At 43.7% G+C, this 21,349-nt stretch overlaps 1 protein-coding gene across 1 annotated transcript; it reads right to left on the bottom strand.

Moving 5' to 3' along the window:
• Window positions 1–301: 301 nt before the first annotated feature.
• On the bottom strand, window positions 302–21,235 carry BLMH (bleomycin hydrolase). Its single transcript, XM_040616936.1, has 12 exons — window positions 21,111–21,235; window positions 19,323–19,520; window positions 18,782–18,891; window positions 17,988–18,129; window positions 16,632–16,720; window positions 15,220–15,312; window positions 10,700–10,855; window positions 10,039–10,197; window positions 9,876–9,943; window positions 9,344–9,461; window positions 6,878–6,947; window positions 302–1,294 (listed from the first exon to the last, which is right to left on the bottom strand). The coding sequence occupies exons 1-12, from the start codon at window positions 21,121–21,123 to the stop codon at window positions 1,143–1,145; spliced, it is 1,368 nt and encodes a 455-aa protein (XP_040472870.1). The 5' UTR covers window positions 21,124–21,235; the 3' UTR covers window positions 302–1,142.
• Between the last annotated feature and the right edge of the window lie 114 nt (window positions 21,236–21,349).

Consider the following 21,349-nt stretch of genomic DNA (forward strand, 5'->3'; position numbering starts at 1 on the left):
GTGACAACTTTCCTGTACTGGGTTTAATCAGGGTACACACAACGACAGCCTGCCATTTTGGCACCATCCAAACCAAAGGATTAGTACTGTGCTCAAACTGTTGGAGTGCCTGTAGCACATGCGATATTGTTAGCATATCTCTGTTCAGTGAGATGAGCATCTTTGACATAAAGCAGCATGTTCTCCTGATGTATTCACATTCTCTCTCACTTAAGATTTGTTTCTAGGTCACTAGTATCTTTCCATTTCATTAGTTACATGAGGCTCATTTAAAAAAAAAAAGAAAACAGAACTGTACCAGTCACTTTAGAAAGTGTTTATTCAAAAGCTTCATAGCACCATCTTGTTGGTTTTTTTAAAACATCCAAATAAAATGCAGCAATTAAAACATTATTTTTCTGTTGAGCATGACACTAACTCCACCTGTGAACATACTTATGGTTGTTCTTGCTAATATAACTGAAAAATAGCGCTTCTGTGCACACAGACATAGCACTGGGCCTTGATATGGGTTATTCAGTCCTAGCTCAATCAAAGAATAAAACCAAGTGACAACCCTCCCACCACCACACACCCCCAATTCTGCTGGAAGAGAACATTTTCTAAAGGTCATTTTTAGCAGTTTAAATTCTTATGTTGCCTCCAGAACTTCAGCAAAACTGACAATGTAAATATAAAATATTTTGGGCATTCTTTTACGGTACAAGTCAGACCACGAATGGTTAATTTAAAAGTATCTTGATGTACTTGTCCAAACAATTACCTAGCTGTTAATTCTAAAGGCCCTTTTATGGCCATCTTTTCTAGAGAAAACACTGGTTGAAGTAATTCTAAGTTAATACACTGATTTTTATTAAAAATTCAAGGTAAAATCGAAGTGCCATTGACAGCACTTTTCATACATTTTTATTATGAGTTTTTTTTCCTTTTCCCTTTTTTAGCTTTGCGGGGTAGCCTGTCTGAGAGCTTTATTCAGCCAAGTCAGTAAAGCGCTATTTCCCAAAGATCCTTAACTTACATTTCAAGAACACGGACCATGCTGAGTGCTTGGTCACATTATCATTTGGCTATGGCTTCCAACCACTGGAATTCTCTATTGCATCTACTTCTGGTTGACCATTAAGAGGCAAATATTCTGTAGTTCACTTGGCTAAAGCCCCCATAGGGTCCCAAGCTGGCAAAACAATTGGTTCCTGCTGCATCACTTCCAGGATGTCTTCTGGTACATGCTTCTTATCCACCACAACTTCATACACGTACTCAGAAAACCAGTCATCAGTCATGATCAGGTAACCTGCAGATAAGAACAGTTCATTACAACAGAGAACCACTACCAATACAGTGAAGCAGTCACATATACAAGTTTCACCTATGAATGATGCATTACAAACAGGACCTAGTCCTGGTCATACTTTGTACCTCTCAAGACAAAGATAAAAGCCCAGATGTTATTTCTTTATGATAACTGGATGTATTTCATGTGTGCTGAAAGAGCAAGCAAGAAGCCTGCTAAGAAAAAGACCTAGAATATTCATCATTACATTTCCTCTGTTAAAATAAACATTGAGAATACCCAAGGTGAAGACACTGCCTTAAGAAAAAAGTCATTTAAGGCAGAATATAAAATTATCCAAGTCTGGCTTGGAAAGGTCTCTGGATTTTAAGGGAAATTTTCCAGGTGAATATCCAAACCATCTTTGGCTTAAGAAAAACTTTGCTGTTTTAGTTCTTGCAGTAAGAGAATGCCATCTGCTTTCCTCGAACATAAAGCCATCTAAATCATGCTTTGGTTGAACTAAATCTTAATTTTCTTCCTTAATGTAACACTTACTACAAAGTTCAGTGAACAGTATTTGAACGGGGAGAAGAGTCACATTTAGATTATCACAGTTCTTAGCAGAAAACTGCCCTTGGAAGCAAGCTATTCAAGGTGAACTGAAAATAAGAGTGGCTGGGAGAAAGAAAGCATTTAGAAGACAGATGAGAAGGCTTTATGTAATAAAGTTCCTCATGTCCTTATACAGTATCATCACACAATCAAATGAAACAAGAAAATGCCCAAAGAATATGGACAATAAATGCATCTATCTACACCATCTTGTTTCTAAAGCAAGAGATCAGATAATTCCCATAAATTAAAAACCCTATCAATTGTAATCCATGCTAGATGCCATTTTGGAAACACTGCCAAAGGGAGCTGCCTTGATTATTCTCTCTTCAGGATATGAGTTCTTGGGACACACAAAAACCTCTCCCTCCCAAGAGCCAACAAGTAATTGCACCCTGAGAGGATAATGAACTCTGCTGCTGACATCCTGTATCTCAAAGCTTGACAGTGCTGATTAAGATCACAGTGTCTGAACAAGAAGGAAGCATCCACCAGAACTTCAGAACATGCAAATAAGTAAGGTCATTTTTTGAGAAGGCCTCTGCCTGGTGTCGCAATGAAAGCCATTATCAATTTCTTCATTAAAAGGAGACACATAGTTTATACGCAGCCATACGTATACCCAAGAGCCTGCCTGAGGCACCCCTGAGCTCTGCGTTCCATCCAGGTAACAGGCAGAAGTGAAAGAGAAACAGAAAAGTTTAACGCACTTCTGGGCAGGGTACACAGTGGACTTTCACCTCTGGCAATTAATCTATTGCTTCTACTCAAACCGTTTGTATGTTAAGGCCAGAATATGGAAGAGAACTGGGAACAGCATTGCCTTGTAACAGAACACAGCACCCGCCTACCAGAGCGTACTCCTCTCTGTGCGAGGCTGGCCCACGTTTCTCTAACTTACCCAAAGGAAAAACTGAACAGGCAGCGTTGTAAAACCAACAAGCTGCTAGCCAGGGAGATGTCAGTTAAGGACGAATGGCCTGCGAATTACTGCATAACCTAGGATTTGGGCACCTGAAAATGAAGCCCTTGGAAGTTCCCAGAGGGCCTAGTACAACACACTGTGTTTGTGCTGTTACTCCTCGACAGGGATAACAAATTAACAGAGCCCTTCTGTTAGAGTGTACTTATGGGATGATACATATACAGGTATCAAATACAGGCACTAAATATCTACAGTTAAATCCCTAAAATGTCTTCATGCAGAAGAGCGTATATGCAACAGCCACTACAAGAGATTAAAAAAGTCAAAAGGGAGCTGACTTCTAGCTGGAGACTTATCACAAGACAGTTCCTTTCATGCCAAAACAAGCAGATGGACCCCTCTCAAATGGATGTGATAACGTGATTTAGTGCTCCCCTCTTGCTTGCTTTTTTTAAAAAAAAGCACCACATATCCGATGGGATAAGCCGGGTTCAAAGTTAATGCACTATGTCTCCAGAACAAAAGAGTAAGCAGAATAATTAAACTTGCCTGTATGGCTGACAAAGTGCCAGTAAAACACAGAAAGGAAATATTTGACTGCAAAGCGACTTTTCTACCTCAAAAAACAAGCAATGTTTGTCAGCAGCTGTGTTTGTTCCTTGAGGAAAAACAGATGGGATTCCAAAAAACCCCTTTTACAACAGATATAAATGTAATTACTAAGTGTTTAGGAGAGGCATGCTAGGCTGTTCCCAGGACTTTCCTTTCTCCAGGACAAGCACTACCACAAGAATGCAGATCTGCCCACTCCACGGAATGTGAGCATGTAACTAACTTCATCCCATGATACCCAAACCAGGAATCACAATCTTTCCAGTCCTGCACCATGCAAGATAACAAGTGTTATCTGGTACCTTCGACTGTACTCAAGGCAAAACAAGAGGGACCCCATGTGAAAAAACACTTCCAGTTCCTACCAACAATGAGTTATTTGTCTGCTTGCTTTCTAATGACGTGAAGTCTGGTCTCTGGTGTTTTGTTGTGGGCTGTACCCTTTATCATCCCATCCAAGAAATAATGGAGTTTGGGCTTACTTGTATCCCCTACACTAGCAACTGGGCCTCAACTGGAGTGTGCCAAGTTTAACATCATTCTTGGCTGCCTCTTTACTGATGCAGATTCTGATTCACTGGATTTATCTAAGCACAGCTTCCTAATTCCTTAATGAGGCAGATAAGATTAAAAAAAAAAAAAATCACTGCCAACCTGACTCAGTGGCATAGCAAGAGAACCAGGACAGACTACAAATCCTCAACCTCCCATACCAGCTAGTACTGGACACTGCAAAAGCAGGGCAGGAGTAGGGGGTGGAAACCCTGTCAAGTTACCTGTTCCAATGTTTGAGAGCGCGCTCCCAAGGATATGCCCAGTTGCCTTTAGCTCAACAGCTGGTTTTTTGGTCATACCCAAGAAGATAATTCAGGGATTCACCTCCCTGAAAAAAAGTAGTCTGAAAGAGTCAAACCTCCTAGTTCTGATGGGATTTTCTGGTCAAGACACTTTTCCAGGCAACTCCCTAACCAAAACAAAATCTAGACAGTGAGCAAGACTTCCCAAGAGACTGTGGTCTCTACCAGTACAGAACAGATAAATGCCAGTGACCCACCCAGGAAAGCTCACATAGATGGCATGCATGTCATAGATGTATACAGGGTGTAGTCAGGGTTTTTCTAGGTTGCTCCAGGGTCCTATTATTTCAAAGGAACAACTAGCTCCTCTTAAAGAGCTCATTTTTAAAAAGCAAACCCATATTTGGAAAAGAGATAATGTCTAAGGAAAATAAACTATCACTGCAGACCAATTTGCAAATTAGGTTTAGAAAGCTGGCAAACAAATGCAACCTAATACTCAAAAACAACTAGGTAACTGTGTTAATTTACCGTTATTTCTAACTTAAAGCCTGAAGCACTACACTTCTCGTTTCTAGTTGCTGTAGTTTTCTTTTTGAATTCCATGCACTAAATGAAGAAAGCCAAAAACCCGTGTGGCTCTCCACACGTATCAATCGCAGCTTCTGCAGCTCCATCAGAGCATTCACTGCTGCTCCAGCCCAGTCAACACCGGCACAGAACTGCTGCTGTTCAGTCACAGCTCAACAGGTACAACTTTGACTAGTAGTGTCAGGCTTCAGTCTGCTGCACTGTGGTTTGGGATTGATAGCCAGTATCAAAAAATTAAGCCCGGACTTTCTCCAGTTCTAATAGAGAACAGCTCTGAAACTTGGCCAAGGACCATACATTGCTAGCACAATCAAAGTCGCTGCCAGACACCTATTACCTTCAGAAAGTCTGGAGTACTAACCTAAGTCCATGCTGAGCAGTTGTAAAGCGAGTAAGGTGCTTCCTGGAAGCATTCCTCTAATGTTAGTAGCATCTAACATCACAAACCGATCATCTGGAGCGTCTCAAAACAAAGCGTTCTGACAATAAGAGCACAACTAACCAGGAGTTTGTATAGTTTATATTCTCTATTATACATAAAAGTGCTCAACAAAACAGTTGTTGGTTTGTATCTGGAGGCAAGAAAAGTTGTGACACCACTTCTTTTTAGTATTGATTTGGCTTCTTTACTGAATCCAGTATTCCAAAGTACATCTTACTACTGTCACATCGATGAGCCTTGATGGCTGAACATCAACAGTTTCATCGTTTTATCAAGACTAAAGATTACTGGAATACTTCACTGTGAATGTATACTGCTAACTCAGAACAGACACTACTGCAAGACCGAGGGGCCAGAACATAAATTAAGATGCTGTTCCAAGAACATACATGAACGGCTAACTAAAACATAGAATATCAAGAGCTTATAAATAAGATCACATCCTAAAACAGATTTTTCCAGAAACAGTCTGTTCCCAGAAGAACGCACAGATGTCCTAGGAAATTTCAGCCATACCAGATCTTGTGAGCACAAGATTTGGGATCGATGTGCAACAGGAAGATGTGGTCAGCAATGACTACCGTGCTGTGCCCTGGGACACACTGAAGTCTGGCTTGACATGCTGCTCATCAGTGAGCTTTGCTACAGCCAAGTCCACATCCAGCCTGTCTCAGATAGAAGATGACAAAAATCATGGAGTTTTCCTCCCCTCCATTTAAGAAAAGCTGACTGCAGGCCACGGCAGAGCAGAGCAGCCATGCTCCCACAGCACCAGCCCCACTCACGCAGGGCTGGGGGGTCAGAGCTGGCCCCCAGACCAGGCAGAGAAGCACCCCCAAGTCATTCCCAGGCTGAGCAGGGAAACAACCAGAAGCAATTTATTAAACCACCACTCAGCTGTGACTCACCATTCTGTCCACACCGCCTGCCCATGTGCCATACCAGGCTGGCACATCCACGCTGCCACAGCCCCACAGTGCTTATGAATCATTTTTAAAGGAACAATGGTGCAGGCTGAGAACCATCAACAGGAAAGCAAGTTCATGCAGAAAGCCTGGCACAAGCTGAACTCCTGTGAACCGAGTTTTATTGTTGCCAGTGCTTGTCATACAGGAGACAAACACTGCGAGGATGCTTGCTGCAGGTCATGTTTTCAGCAAGGCTTCAGAAAGGCACCCAGAATTACGATGTTAAATTTTTTTTTTAAGATAGGTTCAAAGTTCCAGTTCTAAACCTCCAACATAAGTGCTTCTGTCAACTTAGTCCTCCTGCACTTGAGACCAAGGTGTCCTGTCCGTCAGGACTTGTCAGCCTCAATCGCTTACAGCCACCTCCCAAAAATGCAGTTACCTCTACAGTTGAGCTTGCAACCACAGTGTCAGGTTTATCCAGTGACATTTCTGCTTCTCCATTCAATGTTTATATTTGATTTATTTCGATTAAAATCACGTTTAAAGAGAAGAACGATTGTTTTCCAGGAACACAGTGCCATAGCTCAGTGCTGTTTTGCAGGCTTGTTTCACACATGTCCTAGTGAAGGACACGCGGCACATCCTCTTTTCCCCTTCCACCTCCTTAGTTCCAAACACTAATTTCAGCTTTCTGTTCCCATAACTATTTACCTTTATTACCACGGTCTTCACCCCAGGAGTTTTCCACTCTCCATTTTTCAAAAGCCTCTTCTTGCCCGTCCTGTGACAAAACAAGTTGATGGCTATTCAGCAGTGAAGGACCACACAAGTTTATAGCAGCCAAGTCTAAATCCAGCACCAGCAAACCTCAGAGCTCCACTCCCAAAAGTCTACAGGCATTGGCAAGTTACAATGGTTTCTTGCTAATGGTTGGAGAAATGTAGTTTCCTAAAATACCTGTCTACCCACTTACACAACATGAGGAAGTGTGCTCAAGAAGAGTGCCTGCAATAAATATTATTCTAACCAGAAAAGGTAATTAAACTAAATAGAATTTGAACTTAACTGACAGAATTTAAGCAGCCTTCCCCATCACCTATCAGGGCATGGGGGCCTTTTGAAATGCAGAATACTCTGATTCCTTGTTCAAGCAAGTTGTGTAAAGGAATGAGGACAGTAATGCAACTGTAATCATTTAGATTACGGCATTAGTAAGGGCAAGTACAAACACTTGAAGAATCTAGCTGAAGGACACAGCTCCAGGTCTGGTGCTTTGAAAGGTACACAGGCTTCAAACGGGCATGAAGAACATCTGACTTCCCGTTGAGAAGCCTGCAGTATTCCAGCCTGTGCTGTGTGTCTGAAGTCTGGTTCAAACCCACCAAGTACATAAAAGCACTGAAAACAGCTTCATAGGCGTGCTGCGAACTGCTGCTTCCTTCATGCAGCCTCTTATGAGGCAACAGCAGGTCCCTTGAGGAACCAAAGAAAGTTATTCTTTCACTACTAAAATATTTTTAATATAAGAAACTAGTCTGCAAAACACCCCATAAATCCATTTTTAATATGGAATAGAATATTGTTGTATTGCTTCTATTCTCACTTACAACAGATGTGGATTAAACACACCTTTTGGTTAAATGCTTAATGTACATAAACATGCTTACCCCAGTTTGTCTGACAGTATCAAGAGTTGACTTATCCTTAGTCTGGTAGATCTCGAGAGTCTCACTTTAAGGACTGTCCTATATTTTTTTATGTTTTAAAACTGTAATAGAATTTTTTTAAATATTCAAGGCCTTTTTATAAAGTCGGTAAATCCAAAGTATTACATTTCACAACTCAGTTTATCAAAGCTCCTTTAGATTAAGTTAAGATTTAATACAAGACACAACACGTTCAAACAGAAAGTAGAAACAACTTAGTCCATTTTGAATGTAGAAAAGGCTCTAAATGGCTGAACTTCTAGGATAATTTCTTTTAAATAATCTTTTGATTTTAGAGATACTATCCATCATATACACATCCTTTTCTTTAAGAAATCTGCTCACATTTGATCACATTTTCCACAACTGTAATGTAGGTATGCAAAAGAATGGATTTAAAAATACAAACCTATAGCTGCCAATGGAGTGCAATCAGTAATTGGCTACCATCAGTACAAACAGAACAGGCTTCAGCCGTGAATAAATACATTTTAAACACTAGAAAAATATAATTTTAACTATCTAATGGAAAAACAATGGAATTTTTTTTAAAGATGCGTTGATGCAATCTGATACACAGAAGTGTTAAGAGCTCAGAACACAAGAGGAAAAATTATATGGAGCTGTAAAAAGGAACTCAGAAGAATTCTTATGACTCAGCAGTCCCATCTCAAGTCCTCAAACTCCAGAGCTCAAGCAAACTTTTTCAGTTATGTGCAAGCTGTTATTTCTCAAGCCAAGGTCATGTTGGACAGGAAGAGATCACTTCAAAGAAACTTTAATAATGACAACTTCTGGAAATAAATGGAAAACATCAACATTGCAGATAACCCCGAGTTGTAAGTTCTCACATGGTTCTTTTCACTTACGTGCTTTGTTATACTGCCAGGATTTAGCTGTGGATTCATCTCAGTCTCCTGTCTGCCACAGAGCTATTTTGGACACCATTGTCCTTCCCTAATTATGAGTAGGTCAGAGGTCACATGCCAGTGAGCTGCAGGAGGTTAAGACTGTTGCAAAGTGCCTCCCACTGGCATTTTAACAGAAGGAGCCTCATGCTATAAGACAGGCTGGACTAACACATGCAGTGGGACATGGTAGGAGATACTTGCCGTCATACTAGATTCCTTGCTCAGCAAGATATATTAAAAACTTTATTTTAAAATAATCATTTAACATAGGTTTTCTGGTATCTAAAAAAGAGACTCAGACTTTTCCCCTTCTCCAATGAAAGTTTGCAGGCAGAAGGAAAGAAGTCCTTCACTTCTCTAAAATTCTTCCATCCTTGTTGATTATTTATAGTCCTGAACACTTGGACACAACACAGGGAGAACAGACAGCCTAGGCTTTGTGCACCTGGGTGTTGTGCCGCACATGCTGAGCTCCGGTAGAACAGCTTACATGCTGCGGATGAGCCCGGAACACAAACAAGCTGCCAGAATATTCAAATACTTCAGGAGAGGGACTCTACCTTCTCGGTGACAGCCGTCAGGACCATGGCATGGGTCATCATTGATTCTCCAAAGATCAATCGCTCTGCTTTGTTCATGTTCTTGACGGAGACGCCAAACACCAGCTCATGATTAAATCTAGTAGAAAGCCACATAAGCAATATCAAAAAGGACGCAGGGACAATTCTCACTAGTAAATCAGGGAATCAGTAGACCGTGCTGTCCCAGGAGCCCATGCACAGGGGTACAAGTTCAACTATTTTTAGTGTCAGAAAAAAAATGCAAAACCCAATCCCTTTAGGAGTTTCTCCCACCAGATACTAGCCAATGCAAATGAGTAAGGATATTTAACAACCACTTGTAGTGTATCTTCAGAGGATTCAGATTTTAGCTAACAAGTGAAAAAAATCTGTTGCTGCTGAACTACTCAAATATAGTCTTTTGGGGTATATAATCTGAAGCATGTACAAATTAGTTTCCTAAACAGCTACAGGACTATTTATGTTCTAGTTCAACATCCCAAACAGTATTTTGTTTTGATTCTCTACTTACATATTCAAGTCATTGATTCCCAGCTTGCCATAGAAGTGCTTTGCAACATCACAGCCAAACCACACAGCCTACAAACAGAAGGAAGAGTCACGTCTCAGCTGTATCCCGGCACATTTTACATTACAAGAAATGCACTGCGCCATCCATGAGAAGCCAAACAAACCTCGCCATCCTTAATAGATGCTGCAGCTAATTTTTTCAAGACGTCAACAGGCTGGTTGTTATAGAGTGTTTTCCTTCCTCCTACCATGTTGCCCAGGTACTCCACTGTATACAGCCTGTTGTATGGATTCTGAGGTCGAGGGTCATTCACTAGACAGATCTGCCAAAAACCAAGGTGTTATAAATTAAGGTGCAGCTCAACTGAAATTTGAGAAGGGAATCTAGATGGATTTCAGAGAATTGCTTTTGTCCCAGCTAGCTATCTATCTGTCCCATTAGCAAACAAGCTACTTGATGGAAATACTAGGGGCTTTTAAGGTTTGCTTTGTTTTTTAAGTTCACCTCCTAACTGCGGCATAGCACCTGTGCATGTTATTCCTGCTCTCCAATGACTGTCTTACAGCATTTTACGACCAATTAGGTCATTACATATCTTGGCATTGCAACATCATCATGGAAGTGCAACACAAGATTACAGCTAATTGAAGGGTAGAGCACAAACAGGAGAATGGGGAGAATAAACACAGGGCCATCTAACTTGGGGGAGCAGTACCCATCCCGAGCAGGTACAGGGGTGGACAGAATAATTGCAACAGCAGAAAATAAGTGGCTTAGCAGCAAAAAAAGGTCTTGGGAAGCTACTGCCTTTCAGCATGCCCAACCTTGTCCTCCATGTTGAAGTAAGGCTTCACATGCTCATTGTAGAACTGCACCGGTGTCACAGGACCGTATTTGTGATAGTTCTTCTCCTTATCCCGGAACTCCCAGCAGAAACACTCCGGAGGACTGCCCAGGCAAGTACTCACTATTCTGAATACCTGCCCAGAGAAGCAAAAAGCTGTGAACTTGCTGAAACACGCAGGCCTGCCTCTCCTACCACAGCAATGCCACTGATGAATGGCTATCCCAATGTGAGAGCCTACTGGAGAAATGGGATCTTAACAGCCACCTTTGAAGAACATGAGTAAAGGTACACACGTGAATTATTTGTATCCATCTCTGGAAATCTAAGTATTTCAACAGTTCAAAACCAATCTGAAAGGCCACAGTAAAATCAGCAGAATCTCCCTCCATTCTCATACTCATGTTCTCCGGTAAACCCTCAGGCAAAACAAAGTCCAGGTTACCCTAGGAATGCAGCAGCCAAAAGCAAAAGCCAGTACACTGGCCAGTCTCATTCCAACATTTTATAAGTAATTCGGAAGCTTGTTGAACAAGATACTTCCCTGGTGTAAAAGAAACTTTACTGGTGAAAAATCAAACTGAGTCTAAAAAGGCTTAAGCATTCAGCATCACCTGTTCCACCAGGTGATTTGCCCCATGCAAAGACAAACCAGACCTTCTAAATGCACACAGCAAAGCTTTTTACCCCTGTGTTTTCCCTGTACTAATCCTTTTTTTCCTGTAATGTTCACTTGGATTTCAAAGGTGGGCCTTTGCTTCTTTTCAAAGGCCTAGAATAATCTCCTCATCTGGTTTAATATTTTTAACAATGTCTCGGTTTAGGGTTGAGCTGGCAGGTTATATAATCTAATCCAAGATCCCCGCTGCTGCCTGTGACATCCTTTGCTGCTTCCTATTGATTTTTAGCACAAAAAGGTTGACCAGATTTCAAGTCATCAGCCTCCCTATAAATCAGAATATGAAACTGCACTCAAGCATCACTACTGTACTTTCTCACAGGGCTTATCATAAAATGTGCTAACTTGTAGGCAGCGTAACCAGATGACTGTCTTCAGGGATATTTAGCAGGACTTGCTGCAGGTGCTGTGGGGACAGAGAATTCAATCATATTTAAACAGGTTTGAATCTGTTTTACTTCAGCTGACACCAGTCTGCTTCAGCTCTACCCATGTCTTGAGCACGAGAGGCCTTTTTCCTTGCAAGGAACAAACACGTTATTTTAAATAAGAGCAGGGGAGTCAAATCTCAGCTGTACCTTCTGCACTAGGAGCCAAAGCCTGTGGTTTGTGCCAGCTTTCCCAGGCTGTCAGTCTTCACACTTTCCTCTCACTGATTTCATGGGAGAGGAGACAGAACACCTTTCCCAAAGCTGGCTTGCTCCTTCTGGAGCTAGTTGAGCCAATTTATATGGATGTTAAGGCTCTGTAAGAACTAGCTTTGTGCTAGCGTGCACTTGGAGCACAACGTTCATGCTAAGTAACACTATTTGGCTGTGCACAATAGACAAACAAAGGTGTTCTTGCTCCAAGCAATTAAGAAAACAAGTGAAGAGATCAATTATGGGTTGAAACAAGGATGTGAGCTTAATGCTTTTACTGGAGGGGTGTTGGAAGAAGGGTTCACCGGAGTCAAGATGACGCTCAATGTAAGTTATGCATCTTGCTCAACTTTAGTAGTTTCTAACACTACTTATATAGAACCGATACACACGCATATTTGTAAAGCAGAAATATAATTGGTTAATAGTCTCTAAATGCACGCAGTTCTCACACCCCTAATCATCATGACTAAAATAAGCATTCTATCCATGTAGCTAATTGTGTTGCTGTGCTTCAGCCTTGTAGTTTGTTACTCCCTATATTCCCATACCGCTCCCTATCTTCCTTGGCCCTGCACCTGCTTTCCCAGCAGCTATATCTCGTTACAGCCACAGCCTGTTGGCACAATATAATTACTTGGTCTCAGGATTCAAGAATAGCTCAAGGCTACCTTTCTTGTTAACTTCAGCACAGCAACTTCAGTACAGTTCTGATTACAGGCTTATTCCAATACCAGGCCTGGATTGTGCAGATCTTCAGAGATTCTAAAGCCATGCTTCTGCAGCGGGACCCACATTTATTTCTCAATAAATATGTTAAAAGATCAAATGTAAGCATTTGCAAATGCAAATCCCTAAACTACTATAAATATTTAATTTTGCACAGACTGCACAAAAAGTAGCATTTGCTGTTGATACACCCACAGTACCTCAGATAACCTCAAGTTGTGAGAGATGAGGCTATGAAAACAAAATAAGCAAGAAAAACACCTAAAAGGAGAGCAATGAGCAAGTGGGCTCCAGCCAGAGGAAGGAAAGTGACCGAGACAGAAGTCTCAAGTTAACAGAGGCAGTGGAGCCTGGGAATGGCCTCCCTCAATTGTTTTGCCACCACACCCATCACAGGCCATCTCTTAGTATCTCACAAGCTTCCTCTATCAATAAATAAAATAAGCAGACATTTAAACTAAAAGGTGACTTATATCACTCTAGCGACAACTAGAACCAAGATAAGGCAAAGATATAGTACCTTGTGCTAAAAACCAAAATGAACGAGGAGGGGAAAAGGACACTCCTGATAAGGAAGAGTCTACAAAGGAGAACAGTTAAGGAAGAAAAATTCAATCTTATGCACTGCACTGATTCCGACTTCTGACCCGCTGTGCACTGGTTTGATAAGAAGAATGTTTATACAGTTTTGGAGTGACTATTTAATCTTGTGTCGCAGTACAACTGCCCCATTTTAGCTAGAGCGCTGCTTCCCAGCATGAACAAACTAAGTTTTACTACGCAAAAAAAAAAAAAAACACTTCACAGAACAAAAACTAAGTTCTGCTTTGCCACATAAAAAGAGATGCAACAGTACTTATATAAACAAATGAAAAAAAAGAGTGATCTCAAACCTTTAAAACTAAGTGTTTTTAAAGTATACAAGGCAGGTACAATCAAACATTTCAGCTACAATGTTTACTGAAAATAAATCCACTTGAGTTGCAAACTGTTACTACTGCAGAAGAAACAACCACGTTAACTGCAGAGAATTAAGCACAATGTTTTTACAGAACAGACAAACTGCAGTTACTAGTTCTTTAACACCAGTTCCAGGATCCCTTGTCAGAGGGCAAGATGCTCTAAACTTCTAAAATGAAGAGATTTTGCTGTGAACTGTATGTCATTGCCCTAAAAATGAACATCTCTAGGAAGCTTTTGATGTCTGCTGTAAAATCCTCCAAGGGCTTTTGGACACACACACTGGATGCAAGTTATATTAATTAACTTTTGAACTAAGTGTGGATTGGCAACATAATGGGGTAGGCTCAAAGCACAGAATTACTGTTGATCTTAAGGAATACATTTCATAAAAGGTTTCCTTTCATTAATATAACACAAGGAACACTAATCTTTTTCTTAAGCAAACCTTAAAGTTAGATAAAAGCAGCTACATGTTTTGATGTGAAGTGCAAAGATGAATTTCCAAACCCCAAACCAACACATTAACACTTGTGTATTAGCAGAACTGCCCGAAGCTTTACAGAAATAACCCAAGGAAGGTTCTGTCTAATACTGATGTTTACTGGGTTACAGAAAAACTGACACACATAACCAAAATATTTGATTTCTTTAGTTGTCTAAAGATAGACATTAAAACCACTGGGTCACTTTGCATTGTATGTTTGAAAAACATGAAATATATACTTTTTTTAAACGCACGCACTCGGTCAAACTAAAACAGCCTGAACTTTTAAAATTACTTTTGGCTATTTAAGGATCAACTACAAGAACTACTTAATGAGAAAAATGACGCCACTTTGGTGTGCCCAGATGGAGGGCCACTACACACACTGCATACTACAGGCTTGCTGACTGATTTGATTTTGAGTTGATTCACAGAGCCAGAAACAGACACTGTGATTACTTCCTCGCTGCCCCACAGCATCAGCCCACCGCTGGGTTCAGCCTTCTGTTCAGCTCTGATCTCTTCCAGAACACAAAGAATTCCCTTCTGTGGTTCTTTTCTGCTCTCTTGTGGGAATTTTCTGTAACAACACTTGTGCAGTAACATTTTACATTCCAAGCAATCGGAATGCAGTTTTCAACCTGCCTCTTTCCTACTATTTATAAAAGCCTGATAGGCCACTATTTTGATCCCTCAAGATACAAAATGCTGCTTTCCTACAGAAAAGGGAAGACTTCTAAAATGTCATGGTTCTGGAATCTATAAATTCAAGAAACTTGTCTGGAAGTACTAGAAAAATTCAGAATGAGATAAGGAACAAAAAAAAAACTTCAGAAAAATCACTTGAATACCTCCAAGTGCACTGCCATACAAAACATTCCTAGTTAGGCAAACAAAGGCACTTGTTTTGGCTGATTCAACTGCTATAGAACAACAGTAAGCAAGAAACTTCAACCATTCTAACCTCATGCTCCAGGAAGACTCATGTCACACAAGTTATTTACCTCTTCTATCATCGTGTCCATTGCAGCACAGATTTCTCCTTTCATCATTCCAGTCTCCACCATATTTCTTAGCCGCAAACAGTATTCTCTCATCTGTTTGAGGAGAAAGTAATTTTATTATAAGGGTATGACAGGTGCCACCCAATCAGTTTTTAGGACTTCCACTCTGGTTGTTTCAAGCACCTATTTTATTCTTCACAACATGTTTTCAAAATTAAAGGAAAATCCTTTTCAGAAGGCTTTGTTAGATATTGATCCTTGAAAAAGCCCAAGATAATAGAATGATTTAAAAGGGAAAGATCACAAAAAATAAGCAGAAATTAACAAGCAGTTGCAATTCAATTACTGTTTTCCAACTGCTGATTTGAAGCTTATAGCTGTTAGCTCTTCTTAAGGCTTGCTTTCTCTTGGTTCCATAACTGGTGCTGCAACATCCATACACATCACCACCTCTGTGACTCAGAGAACAGACTGTCTTCATACTCTAAAATTTATTTTGCAATTCTAATGCATAATTGATCTCTTAGTTGATAAAAAGAACAGAGCATTTCCCCACTGCATGCAGGATTGCAGCAAGAGCAGCACACGCTTCCCATTACTGTCACCATCCATAAGGCCAGGAACAGTGAGTGGGGCTCCCTCAAGACCAGCTGGTTTGCCATGTTCAAGACTATAGAATAACATTACCACCACTCATTATATCCAAGCTGGTTTCAGCACATTTTACATGTTTTATCTGGATTTCAGCAGGCAATTTTCCCTGAGCATGTGGCATACGAACTGGAACAAAATAAAGCCCACTATAAAAAAAATATGCTTTAATTCACTTTTTAAGTAGCTACCTACACTAGCATCTTCCCAGATTAATTCATTTCTGTAGTTCAGGGCACAAGCTTGTAGCTTCCTTCACACAAGGCTGCACAGTTCTACACTGAAAGCTGATTTTTAAGATTCAGTGTTTTCAAAATACTTCTTTTTATTTTCCATCAAATTTGGCAGTAATCTCTAGAAACCTTGGCATACTGGTGGATGAAATATTGAGGGGGCAGAAAAAGAGTCACCTAGACACTGAGTGCTAGTTTTGCAGAAAGACTTAATCAGCCATACATAAAAGATTAACTTTTTGGAGATTTGAGGATTAGGAACAATCGCTACTAAAACCACGTCGAGTACTCTCAAGCTACTGATGCCTGGCAATGGACATCTCCCATAAACACACATTCCTGCTCCATGTTAAGATTAACATGAGACTTAGCTGAGACTTTAGGCCGTTTTTTGAATAAAAGCAACTTATGTTGCTGAGACTTGCTTATACTTTGGTCAATAAAGAGAAGTTAAGGTGGCTAGGAACACTTGGAGCAGGTTCCTTCCCATCCCCTCCCCTTAATTATATCATCTAAATCAATTTTTACCTTATGATTCAGTATCTCATTCATCCTTCTAGTAGCCTCTGTGGTATGAGACTCCGGGAAGTATTTCTTGGGTACAACACCATACTTTTCTAAAAGAAAGTAGTAAAAGTACAGGTTAACAATTTATCTTTTCCACACAGTAGATGCTAATGCTTTGGCTTATGCCCAGATAAACGCTAAGTATAGCAGGGTTTTGTGCAGAGATAAGGGAAATTCTTATTTAAAGGTTACAAATATTTAAAGTTTACATTTTAACTTGTGACCAAATCTCGACCTCTGATCTGCATTCCACAAAGTTCCCAAAAAGTGGAACCCCTGAACTGCTTGCTATCATTTAATTCAACACTTAAAAAGTTCTAAACAAATTAGTGCTTTTTAAGAAACTCTTTTCACCAGAAAAAAAAACCCGATTACTTGAAAATTAAGCTCCTGAAGTATCTCCTAAAGAACTGGGCCTCTTATGAAATATTCCATCTGTTTTACCTAATGCTAAGTGACTAACTTCCCAGTTTCCTTTCCTCCTCAGCATTTATAAAACACCATCAGCAGCTCAATTGCTTCCTACATTATGGTACCAGTCAAAGATCATACAATGAAAAGCTCAATTTACAGCAGCATCCAAAGTCTTCTCTGCCCTGATTAAATATTTATAACAATGGGGGGTGGGGGAAGTAACCTCCAGGCTTCAAAGAAACAAATTCCATTTGTGATTCTAAACTTCTATTATTGGCTTGTTGATTTACAAAGGCATCAAATGGTTTCACAAAAGAAATGAAAGCAAGTGTTGGTGTAATCCAGACACAAAGAAGATCTCCTTAATCAGCATAAGGAAGATCCTGATTAAGCAGGATCTTTATAAGGCCAGCATTGCCACATTCCACATCATTTCCCTTTCACTGATCTTTATTATCATCTTTCTTCAGGCTATAACTCTTAAGTAGTTCTGCTTCTGCCTTGTAGACACACCCTAGCCTGGCAATGTTTTTCCGTAACATGTGCCCTAAAAATTGTATACATGGATATAAATAAACAATGTCAAGCTGACGATTGAAGTAAGAGGGGATTGAACCTTTCTGCTAAGTGGAAGGTCTGGGATAGCTAATTACTTCTGTTGATCTTTTGAGCTTTTGTCATCATCAGCAATATGCAAGAGTGAAGATCCCAGACAAGATTTAAGCCTAATATTTACGAACTGTCATGGAAAAGGTCTTCAAATAAAAAAAGGTAGTAGCTAACTGCATCATGTTCCTTAGCAAACTCCCAGGTCTCAAACTCAGTTTCTTCTTCTGCTTCATTCCTCATCTCTCAAATCAGCATGCAATTTCAGCAAGGTCTCCTAGTGACCAATTCTCTTACCAATAATGTTAACCAACATATCCCACTGTCCACCATCATTTGTGGGGTTGGAAAGCAGAAACTGTACCAGCCTTCCTTCCACCGGCTCCTTTTTCTGAGCTGTTTCCACAAAGGCATTTAAAAAGTAGTAACAACGTTCAACCTGAAACAGACAGACAGGGAAAAACTCTTAGGTCTGACATCTTACACATTAATTCCAGAGTACTCCGTTCTTTGGAAGTCCTAACTAGATGAAGCTACCTTCTGCTCATCCACTGAAGTCCTTATTTTCCCTCTAGCATTCCAGGGCTTACCCTATAAACTTCTTTCTGTTACAGACCAAATAGTTCGGAGTCAGTTAGCACAGAGCTTGAGGGTAGAGGAACAGGAAGTGTGAAAAAAGTTATGCAACGAAGCCTGGCCCAAACTAGCACTAGATTTTTCTTGATTTCCCTTAGGGGAAAAAAGGCAGGCACACAGCTTGCAGATCAGTATGTCACAAGCACAACTGAAACCTCGACAGAAAGTTACAGTCACTTCCCCTGAGCCTCCCACCAGCAGCTTTTGAAATACACACAACACTTGAAAGACTACTGCTATTCCAAAACATTAACGTCTCGACAACTTTCTTCTCAAGCCGAAAGTCCCACTTTGCTCAACCTGCGTTTAAAACACTTAAAGAACTTTTGAAGTTTCTCCTCATGTATGTTTTCCACCTGGATTAAGACAGCCCAGCCTAAAAGAAATTCCGTCCCAATACTCACACCCAATTGCGTAAGCCGTCCTAGCACAACCTGCAACCTGTACTACTGTACCTTATCCCAGAAAAAGAGATACGACTGGCTGAATTCAAACTCCTCGATGTTGTATTTCTTCATGAAAGGAAGACGCATTGCATTGAGACAGGAAAAGATCCAACATCTCCCTGAGAGATCAAAGGACCAAGAATTAAACTGGAATGTCTGTACTCAAAAGCTGTGTAACTTTTTTAAGCACAAGATTCATGACACGGTTCTGCCTCAAGCCTTTGGCCCGCTGTTCTGGCGGGGATTATAAAATAGAAAAAAGCTCCTAAGTTTGGAAATCCTTTGCTGCAAAAGCAGGTTTCTCAACTGATTTTATCTGATACTTTACAGAAAATAGGCAAACACTGCAAGTCTAAAGACTCTTATTAACTCAAGGGGATGCTGCAGGGATTCAGCCTCGCTCCAAAGCCTGAAGGGAGGACTCTGAAGGAAAGCACGGCTCCCAGGAGCCTGGTCAGCATTACATCATTCATTCCCAAACGCTGGAGCTGCTGAGGAAGCGCTCCCCTCCTCACCACCAGCACCCACCCCCAGGCGGGGAGCCCCTTACCGGAGTTCTTCTGGTTGGTGACAGGCTTGCCCTCCGCGGGCACGGCGTGCTGGAAGACCTGCACCGTGTCCTGCACCACCTGCCGCTGCAGGCACACCTCCAGCGGGTCATTGACCGTTGCCACGTTCTGGGCCAGCAGGAACTGGGGCTCGGCCCGCAGCCGCCGGGTGAAGGCGGCCGCCTTCTCTGTGCTCAGCCCTGGGGGGCAGGGGGGCAGCCATCACCGCCAGGCCCCCCAGGTACTGACCCCCGCCTCCCCCAGTGCCCACGGCCCCGGCCCCATCGCCCAGCTAACGGTGCATCCCCCGGTAAATCCCCTGCCTGCTACCACAGTAACGCCCCCCCTACAACAGGGGGCCCTCACAGATAGCGGGCGTCCTCACAGACAGGGAGGCCCCAGACAAGGGGGGACACCCCCCCCACCGACAGAGGGCCCATCCCCGTCCTGTGTGGCCCCCCCAGACACAGGGTCCATCCATCGTCTGTTTCCCACCCCGCCCCCTCACCCCGACAGGGGGTCCGTCCCCATCCCCCGTTCCCCCACCCCACCCCCCCACAGACAGGGGGTCCGTCCCCATCCCCCGTTCCCCCACCCCACCCCCCCACAGACAGGGGGTCCGTCCCCATCCCCCGTTCCCCCCCCTCCCCCCCCACAGACAGGGGGTCCGTCCCCATCCCCCTCCCCCCCCCACAGACAGGGGGTCCGTCCCCATCCCCCTCCCCCCCCCACAGACAGGGGGTCCGTCCCCATCCCCCTCCCCCCCCACAGACAGGGGGTCCGTCCCCATCCCCCTCCCCCCCCACAGACAGGGGGTCCGTCCCCATCCCCCTCCCCCCCCACAGACAGGGGGTCCATCCCCATCCCCCCTCCCCCCCCACAGACAGGGGGTCCATCCCCATCCCCCTCCCCCCCCACAGACAGGGGGTCCATCCCCATCCCCCTCCCCCCCCACAGACAGGGGGTCCATCCCCATCCCCCTCCCCCCCCACAGACAGGGGGTCCATCCCCATCCCCCTCCCCCCCCACAGACAGGGGGTCCATCCCCATCCCCCTCCCCCCCCCACAGACAGGGGGTCCATCCCCATCCCCCGTTCCCCCACAGACAGGGGGTCCATCCCCATCCCCCGTTCCCCCACAGACAGGGGGTCCATCCCCATCCCCCGTTCCCCCACAGACAGGGGGTCCATCCCCATCCCCCGTTCCCCCACAGACAGGGGGTCCATCCCCATCCCCCGTTCCCCCACAGACAGGGGGTCCATCCCCATCCCCCGTTCCCCCACAGACAGGGGGTCCATCCCCATCCCCCGTTCCCCCACAGACAGGGGGTCCATCCCCATCCCCCGTTCCCCCACAGACAGGGGGTCCATCCCCATCCCCCGTTCCCCCACAGACAGGGGGTCCATCCCCATCCCCCGTTCCCCCACAGACAGGGGGTCCATCCCCATCCCCCGTTCCCCCACCACCCCGTCCCACACACAGGGGGTCCGCCCCATCCCCCATGCCCCCCCCACAGGCAGGGGGTCCGTTCCCATCCCCCCCTCCCCCCCCCCACAGACAGGGAGTCCGTCCATCCCCCGTTCCCCCCCCCCGACAGGGGGTCCGTCCACCCCACCCATCCCCACAAACAGGGGGCCCATCCACGTGTGTCCCCCCTCCCCAGACAGAGGGTCCGTCCCCGTCGCCCACACCCCACCCCTCCCCAGATAGGGGGTCCATCCCCGTCCCCCCCTCACAGACAGGGACCCCCCAGCCCGCCGTCCCGGTAACAGCCGGGCCCCACCCCTCACCGCGGGCGTTCATGGCAGCAGCTGCGGGCAGGGAGACGCCGCGCACGGCCGGGCCCACCGCAGGTCGGGCGCTGAGGCGGAAGCGGCTCTTATAGCCCCGGCACCGGAAGCAGGAAGCGGGGCCGCGCGGCGCGCGGGGGCAGCGGGGCGCGGGGGCGGACGGCGCGCCGCGAGGGACAAGCTTGCTGCGGCTGCGGCGTGGCTCCCTCGCCGCGTACCCACCCGCCCCCCCCCCACCT

The sequence above is a fragment of the Falco naumanni genome, chromosome 1 (genome assembly GCF_017639655.2).
Source record: "Falco naumanni isolate bFalNau1 chromosome 1, bFalNau1.pat, whole genome shotgun sequence".
Taxonomy (NCBI): domain Eukaryota; kingdom Metazoa; phylum Chordata; class Aves; order Falconiformes; family Falconidae; genus Falco; species Falco naumanni.